Source organism: Fulmarus glacialis, unplaced genomic scaffold (assembly GCF_000690835.1).
Source record: "Fulmarus glacialis isolate BGI_N327 unplaced genomic scaffold, ASM69083v1 scaffold42874, whole genome shotgun sequence".
In the NCBI taxonomy this organism is placed as follows: Eukaryota; Metazoa; Chordata; class Aves; order Procellariiformes; family Procellariidae; genus Fulmarus; species Fulmarus glacialis.
This window is the reverse complement of record NW_009210680.1, coordinates 93,896-102,497: the sequence shown is the minus strand read 5'-3', so window position 1 is coordinate 102,497 and position 8,602 is coordinate 93,896. Positions and strand designations below refer to the sequence as shown.

The following is an 8,602-nucleotide window of genomic DNA, read 5'->3' as shown; positions in this document are numbered from 1 at the left end:
CCCTACATCAACTATAAAAAAGAAAAGGTGCCTTTTTAGCAAGTATGCACAGAGATTGCTTAGTTATTTCTAAGAAAAAAAAATCAGAACACTACTATTTTTATCCTATATTACAGTCATTATTACTACCTTTTATAAAATGTAAACCTTTCCTTGCAGTTAAGATTTACAGCAGTCATCACCTTTGTCCACTCCTTACATAATCAGTCCATGGTGACAAAAATAAACTGATTTAATTTACATATTTTATGAAGTAATTACTGATATGTTATGGATTATTAGTTGTGTATGGCAGAAATAGTGGTCAGAACTGCAACATATGGAGTTGAACGGTAGCAAAAGATTTGCTGAAGACTGGTGCTGAGTCTAGAGTACCAAGAGATCTTGAGGCAGCATATAATATTGATGTATGCAATGCTTTTATCTCCAAAACTATTCAAGCAAGGTATGCCCACCACCAGTAACGGACAAAAAAGCCTGATGATGGATTTCCCAAACAACTGCAGTATTGTGCTTACTTATCCCCATGATCTTATTTCTTATATATGTCTTGACTAAAGATCAGAATGGAAGGTAAAATTTGGCAAGGCAGTTTGTCTTCTACGTAACTAGTGAATCAGATCACCTGTACAAAGTGATATTTGGTAAATTGCACTGTCCTGGGAGTATTTCTACTCTGAAACACGACAAACATGAAGTCTATATTTAAAGTCGCTGAAATGGGATGTTATCAAAACTGATCTGCAAACTAATATTTTTAAGCCAGTATATTACAGTATAAATGTGTTGCATACCTGTTTCTATAAAATTTACTGCCATGAAAAAAGAATGATTAGGATCCCCAGAGTGTGGCATTTGTCCATCTGTCACTTGTATACACAACACAAACCTCATGTTGAGATTCTGTTTAATGTACAGCAATTGTCTGCTGGACAGATTAGGAGCCAAATATGATGGTAAACTAGAGGAAGGAGCACAACCATGCCACTTTGCCCCTTGAAAGTCCCACTGTGCTACAGACCAGCTTTTGGGGTCATTCACTGCTGACCTCCTTCGTAGAGGATGTGGGGCTATCTCGAACTGGTAGCAAGTCATAATGACACGGAATATGGCTGTTTTTTGGAAGATCATAAGGATCCTGGCTGAAACGTCCGCTGCTGCTGAATGCTCCCTGGACAACGCTCACCGTAGGTTCTGTGATAAAAGAGAGCACATACATTCAACACTAGAAGTGGCAATCAGAAGGCAAACACTGTATTTAATTTCAGTTAGCATTATAAAATACCTCTCCTTTCTGCTTCAATATAAAGATTCCTTGTCATGCTGAGTCCTGAAATGCAGGTGTAGAAACAAAGGTTGATTTAAAGGTATTTTGGCTTTACACTAAGTTACACCTGTGGGCTTGCAGCAGGGCCCTGCCTGCCATGAGTGTATTTACTGACAGAAGCAAGTGGACCAGCATCTTTCTTTGTGTGTGGACAAACTAAAAAAAAGCCCAAATTTGGGGCTTTTAATCAGTATTTTATAAAAATCTTTAGAAACACAATGGGGATATTGATGGATTTCAGAGGAATCTCTAATTGGGGACAGAAAAGGAAAATGGTATCCTATGACACGTGACATACGGTTTATTCCAGTCCAGAGACCATTAGGATAGCTACCATTCCACATGACCCCAAAGTTTTCTGTAACTGCAGTAATGCAGTAACTAGACAGGGCCCATATCAGTGAAATGCTATGTCTGTGGGTGAAGATGCTGGTTTTTCTGATCAAGAGGAGGAAACAGATCTTTTCTATCCCTCCCATACAGTTACTCCAGCTGCATTCAGTACTTAACAGCCTAATCTAGAGTTGAATTATACTGCAATCGAATGCTAAGCTTATCTTACGCTGTTGTTTAAAGAAAGGCTTTCAAACCAGGAAAATTCAGAGGTACCTCTAGGTTATAAAACAGAGCCGAAGCTATTTCAAACTCTGTTCTTATGAATTACACCATTTATCTCAAAAGAATGAGATTGTTGTTATACCTTTTGAGCAGAAAATAGAATGTGAACACATCATCATTTTTTCAGAGATTTTTCATGTGTTTTGATTAAACTGATTGAAGAAAAAAAGTCCTGTGTTCTTTGTTCTTAAACTTCAACATCTACAAGTAGATTTTGTACTTACCAACTTCATAAACATTCTTATTGGCTGAAGCAGAGCCGGCGATCTCAGCGTATGGGGAGTCCCTGCGTGCTGGTGACTTCATTTCAACATATCCACATTCTGAACTTTTTGGCACAAGAGCTGGTGGGTCTTTTATAGTAGCGTATGGGTTCTCAGAACTACTTAATGAGCAATTACTTAAATTGTATTCTGAGTTCTTCACTAGATCTGCAAAAAGAAGAATATATTACTCTTTCAAGCATGCTACGTTATATGGACATTGCTACTAAACAGGACATTCTTCAATTTTGAGTTCTAAAAAGTCACTCATAAATGAGTATTTAAATGGAAACCAGTCATAACATTTCAAAATTGTTATAAAGCAATTAATGAAAGCACCTCTACTGCCATGCTCTTTTATGGGCTTGATCTTGCCATCAGCAAATTCCTATTGCAAAGTCTGAGCACCTTCAATTCTGGTTAAAATAGTAGCTAGCACTAAATACAGAAAATGTGTAGAATCAGTTTTTAAAAGGCATTTCAGAATACTTTTTGCCTTTCCAAGTGCTGAACTCAGGACACTATTAAAATAAGTGATCTAAGACTGTTCCCAATAGCAATGTTTGAGCAGATAGTAAGGTGACTTCTAGGGATGGCCTGTTTGGTGCAGAGTTTGAGTATACAGCCACATTAAGACAGTAACCAGCTTCTTACAAGTTGGTAAAGTGCACATAGGAGAACTGAAAAGGAAACATCAGGTGGCTTGTCATTTCAGAATTTAACTGAAGGACAAATAACTGTAGTTTAAGAGAAGACGCATTTTCTTATGCTGGGAAGAGATTTGTGCTGTCCATGTTACTTTGTTCTCTATGTTGTTTTGCAATATGCTGTGTTATTTAAGCTTTAGAGCTGACACTTTCTCAGTTTGTTCCCGACTCTGAACATCCAGCATGAGACTGACCTTGGTGAACCTGTCAGTGTATAGGAGCTCATAACTTTGTGACTCCTTTAAGATATTTTAAATTGGGCATCCCCTAATTCTCTAAACCCAGGAAATGTCAGTTATAATAAATCACTCCTTCAGCTTAATTGTCCCATATTATACACAAGGTGACAAACCAGCTGCTTTTGTCTACGTATTTAACTCATTATTCATATGGACTTAGCTACACTTTTTCATTGTTTGGATATCCAGGCATTCTAGTCACCCTTGGCATACCTTAATCATGTAACAAAAATAGTGACACACACCAGTATGGTCCAGTTTAAAGTCTTATGAGAAAACTGGATAATTCGAAAGATCAAAATATCATCACTACCCTGAATTTCTGAAGCTCTCTATGTATTCACATTCAAAATATGAATAGGCCTTCCAAAGGCCTTCAGTGAACGTGATGAATCACTGCAGGCTTGTAGTCATACAGTCCTACATTGACCATGCCAGTTGCAAGAGGAATTGGCTGTCTTTTAAAGCCTTTCATCAGAGGCAGCATGCATCCTTGCCTGGCTCACTAGGCTGAATTCAAGGGCCATCCCCCTTCTGCTGTCTAGAATAGACCCATTTCGTGACTCAGGTATTACAGAAACGCTTGAGGTATGTGACACATAGGGGACTTAGAAAGGCTTGGTTTGTTGTTTTTTTTTAAAAGCCCTCCCCTCAAAAAAGAAAAAAAAGCAAAAAAACTTCATGCATTGATTCAGTGTCTAGGAATAATTTAGTCTAAAATTATTTTATATTCTCTTCACACAGAAACTAAAGATAATTTAGAAGAGTAAACCAAATGTCTACTTCATTTCCTATAAATGCATCAGAAAATAACCTCACCTTTCAGGGACTTTCCCAAATATCCCCTATCAAGTCCAAAAGCACCTGAGAAAAATGATATAAAAAACAGAGTTTTAAAATCAAGGAAAAGTGATTAGATAACAGCTTTTAAAACTTTAAAAATCGCTTTAGGACTCACTTCTACCTTAGCAGAGTAATTCTCCGATAAGCACTGTGAAACTGCCCGGTATAGGGTTACAGAAGCATTGTTACTATTTGCTTGCACACTTTCAAACAGTAGAACAGAGAAGGTGGCTAAGGTCATAAGGGACCATTAAATTATCTAGTTTGACCTCATATATGTCACAGGCCATTATGTTTCCCCCAGCCTAATAACTGCTCCTTGATTAAAGCATATTTTTTCGCTGGATAAACCGCATCTACCAGAAAGACATCCCTTCTTGACCTGAAAATCTCAGGGTATGCAAAGTTCACTCCAGTTCTTGGTACTTTGCTTCCAAAGTTAATCACTCCCATTGTGTTGTCCAAGGTCACTCTGTTCCAGTCCCTTGACCTGCAGGAATGGCCTAAATACCTAGCACCTAAAAGTCTACAGGTTTGCACTTATCTTTTAGTAACGGATTTTTCTCAATATAAATCCCAATATAAACATCAGCGATCAGCAATGCCTGACAACCGTCTTGAGAGACCTGGCATCTACCTGGTTACTAATCCATTCAAATAGCTTTGCTTGATACTATAGAGTGCTAATTTTTTAATCAGATTGTATTGTGGTACTATGCTAGAAGCCTCATAAAAGCCTAAAATAATTTTATCTATACAATATCTCTATAAACAAAATTCATAGTTTCCGAGAACGAAATTATGTTATTTGAGGAGACCTAAACCAATTAATTTTATTCCTACCCATCTTTATTTATTAGATCTCGTATCAGCTGTTCTGTTGTTTTTACCAAGACTAATGCCCGGATCACCAGCTTAGAGTTACCCAAGTAATCCCATTTGATCTTCTAGAAAACAGACATAATATCAGCATTCATCCAGTCCTCTAGAATCTCCCTGTAACTCAAGATCTACTGCAGGGGGTTAACCACAGCCAATATCTCTAAGGAGTCTTAAGTGCTAGTACAAATGCTCTAAGAAAATGCAAAGTTGAACACTGAGCATTATGACTGAAACCCTTTTCTAAAAAAAACCAGATCTGAGCCTGAATTGTGGTTAGTCCAAGATTGGGGATGAGCAGGAAAAAAAATAATGCTGCATACTGTAGTTCTGATTCCCAGAATCTGATACTGATAAGGACCAGAAATGAAGGTAATTAAATGATCTAAATTATACTGGCACTGAAAGTCCCTTTTAAGGTTTTCACTGGTCAGAGATACGGTCAGTGCAACTCAGACTTTTTGGAATGCACGAGACTGGGAAAGGATGAGAAGACAGCAAAAGACAGCATAAAGCAGGATACAGTGACTCTCACCACTTCTCGGGAAATTTTCTTCTTAAGGACAATGCTCTGTCTTTTAGCAAACAGGAGGTTTAGCTGGGAGGATGCTCCTTGAATTTACATCTGAAGCAGCTCAGATGTTGAGAAACTACTTTTTAAAGCATTGATTCCATTTGGTGGGGATCAGAAAAAAAAGGATATATGCAAGCTCTTATTTATTTAATAAGAATATGTAATTTTGCCAAAGCAGACCCTTATTGTACAATACCCATTGTTTTATGAAACTAATTAATAAGCAAATCTTTTTACAAAAATAATATGAGATATTTTGCATACCTTGTCTGCATTGGGCATGGGACTGATTCACCATTCCTCAAAAGGAGTCACTTTTTTATCTCTTAACAGTACTGCCTTAAAGGAAGGTCAAACCCCTAATCCTGAACCTCACACACAGTCTGACAAGCCTGGCATTACCCTGAGTGGAGAACCAGGAAAACGTCCCTGCTTTCCAGTCCATCCCAAACACAATGAATAACATTCACATTCTCTTTTTTTTTTTCCTTACCAAGCTCATTGAGGTAGCCACCATGTTTCCAGTCTGCAGGCAGTGTTCCTGTGTAGTCCATGACAGTGCCTCGTTTTCCAGGTTCCACATTTTTAAGGTTCACAAACAGCTGATTGTTTTTTGCCTATTCCAAAGAAAGATAGGTAACAGAAACTGAAACTGATGGGAAGTTGCTGAATTTCCAGGTGATCATCAGAGAAAGCAAAAATAAACGAAATATGAAACATTAGGAACAAATTAAAATAAACCAAAGGCTAATTTACACAGAAGCATCCAGATTTTTATGCTTTACCTTTGCCAGGGTCAGTCTGTCCATGTTGTTGACATGAGGTGGGGTAGTGCATTGAGTTAGAGTATGATAACTAGGGTTAGAGAAATAGTGACTGTTAGCATTTCCACCATTACTGTGCGGGATGGTTTCTGAAAAGAAAAAGAAAGGAAAATGAACAACTAAAAATTAAATGGCATTTCTTTCTTAGGATATGTTTTTAATAGTGCTGCACCGATTTCAGAATCTGATTTAGAGTTTCTTTAAAAAAAAATCTAAAAATCTTGCATTCATTTAAAGAAACTAGAGAGATAGAGCAGTAACTGACTAGTCATGTCCTCACTTTCAGCAAACAGCATTCACAAGTGTTACTTGCTAACTTCTCTTTCTGCTGTGGTCCCTTGCTCTCTTTTGCCTCTGTAGTCATAGCTTTGTCCTAATTATAGACACTTTCACCATCAAGTTCACAGCAACATTTTCTGGTGCTTCAAGAGCACCATGACCTTTGCTGGTACATCTTTCTTGACTCTGACAACTGTTTCTGCTGGCTTCTTTACCTGCTGCCTTCCTTAACAGCTGTGCGCAAAAGACAGCGTTGCCTGAAGTTTCATGTACCCATTGCATCCCAACTCACATGCACTTTCGTAGGTCGAAAACTCCTGTTTTGTTTCAGGAGCACTGCTCCTCCACTCTGCTATCTGCCTCTCTACGGAATCTTGCCACAGCTAGTGTGAAATCCTGATTTTCTACAGCTACTGCAGTCCTTCTGTATTCAAGCTGTTGGCACTGAATTTAAAGTTTCAGTAGAAACCATATTCTGCCACACTTTCCAATTCTGTTTAAAAATAGGCACGGAGGAGTAGAAATGTCCATACTTGATGGTTTAATGCAAAAAAACATTTGACGTGCAAAACGTTACACAGAAAAGCAAGGTATATGGTCTATGGTCACTTGTTCCTTACAATTAACACATTTTACCAGGGGAAGCCACCTTCATAGTACCAAAAGCAGAGATTAAAAGACTATGATGCAGAACAAACTAAGCAGCTATAGATGCTGGGGCAGCATTCTTCTGAACTCAGGTGAACTGCCTCTGATAGCTGAAAGGTACGCATACAAGTCTACCATCGCAACCCACTGGTCTCGTGTGCCAGTTCACCGGCACCACTGTCAGTGTGGTCTCGGGGGCTGTAACCCTGCGAAAGGCAGTTGAGAGCAGTGTCTCAGTCTTCCTCTTCCTAAAGAGGGAAACTTTCCCCTGCCTCTCTTTCTAGGAAGGCTTCCAAGGCAGAATTGTAGACACCCTTTTCGAAATCAAATACGTTCCTGCTCACAGCAGCACTCGCTAATACACAAAGGTGAAACATGCACATTCAAGCCCTGTTAGGGGCAGATCTGAAGCCCTTCAGAGCTCAGCTAAAAAAGCACAAAGTCAAGAGACAAAGGAAAAAACCTGTTCTAAATGTCACTTACCTGAAATGGTGTAATCTGCATTGATGACCCTCATAGCAGGGGTATAGGTCACTGCGGGCATATTTGTTTCTTTTCCTTTCTGCTTATGTCTGTAAATGATGAAGAGCACTAGCAGGAAAAGCACAACCAGGACAAGAATGATGATGCCTGCTATAGCTCCTATCTGGTAAGAATCAGCAGGGATGGCAGTACTGGTACGGCTTAAACTGTTCAAGTTCCCCACTATAATTACACCAGCTGAAATATAGAAGAAGAAATGAAAATATGTGGCATAAATTCAGAGGCTTATGTGTCAGGAACAGAAGACAGTATTTCACTTCTAAATCTTTCTGCTAATTTAGCTGTATTTAATAATGCCAAAATAGAGCCATGTCAGAAACCAATGTGAAGACAATCCTAGCCTTAAGGAAAACCATTAATCTTCTTCATAGAAAGAGATATTTTCATGGTGTTGAAAAAGTAAGAACGTTCTCTAGGCAAAAGCACAGAGCAGGTAAAGCACATGCTCTATCAGCAGCTTTGGACAGCATAGCACTGTACAACATTTCATGCAATCTACACTTGAGTGCTTTGCTCCAATAAACTATCACTGAGGCATCTAATACTTACAAAATCTGCAGAACATATAAAATTTAATAGAATGGACTATTTAAACACACATGCCTTATCAGATTAATTTAATGAATGATACAGAGATGGCATTTAATAGGTTAGTCCAAGTTTTATATAAAACAATTACAATAATTTTATTGCATCTAGACTTTACCTTGATCACACCTGGCCCCTTTCCAGCCGGGGCTGCAGTAACATGTTCCCGTGATGTGGTCACAGGTTGAGTTGTTCAGACAGTCACATAACTGCCGGCATCCATATCCATATGTACCTTGAGGACATTCTGCGCAAAATAAGTGCAAATAA

General features: G+C 38.5%; 1 protein-coding gene across 2 annotated transcripts in view; it reads right to left on the bottom strand.

Moving 5' to 3' along the window:
- Positions 1 to 579: 579 nt before the first annotated feature.
- Positions 580 to 8,602, bottom strand: part of MEGF10 (multiple EGF-like-domains 10) — a 77,382-nt gene continuing 69,359 nt past the window's right edge. The window contains exons 18-24 of one of the 2 annotated variants that reach the window (XM_009577242.1): positions 8,451 to 8,579; positions 7,685 to 7,921; positions 6,236 to 6,363; positions 5,944 to 6,067; positions 3,974 to 4,018; positions 2,170 to 2,376; positions 580 to 1,194 (exon numbers count right to left, since the gene is read on the bottom strand). In XM_009577242.1, coding sequence (XP_009575537.1) covers positions 1,034 to 1,194; positions 2,170 to 2,376; positions 3,974 to 4,018; positions 5,944 to 6,067; positions 6,236 to 6,363; positions 7,685 to 7,921; positions 8,451 to 8,579 — 1,031 coding nt within the window. In that variant the 3' untranslated portion in view covers positions 580 to 1,033. The remainder of the gene's footprint in view (positions 1,195 to 2,169; positions 2,377 to 3,973; positions 4,019 to 5,943; positions 6,068 to 6,235; positions 6,364 to 7,684; positions 7,922 to 8,450; positions 8,580 to 8,602) is intronic. The other variant, XM_009577243.1, reaches the window with a different exon arrangement.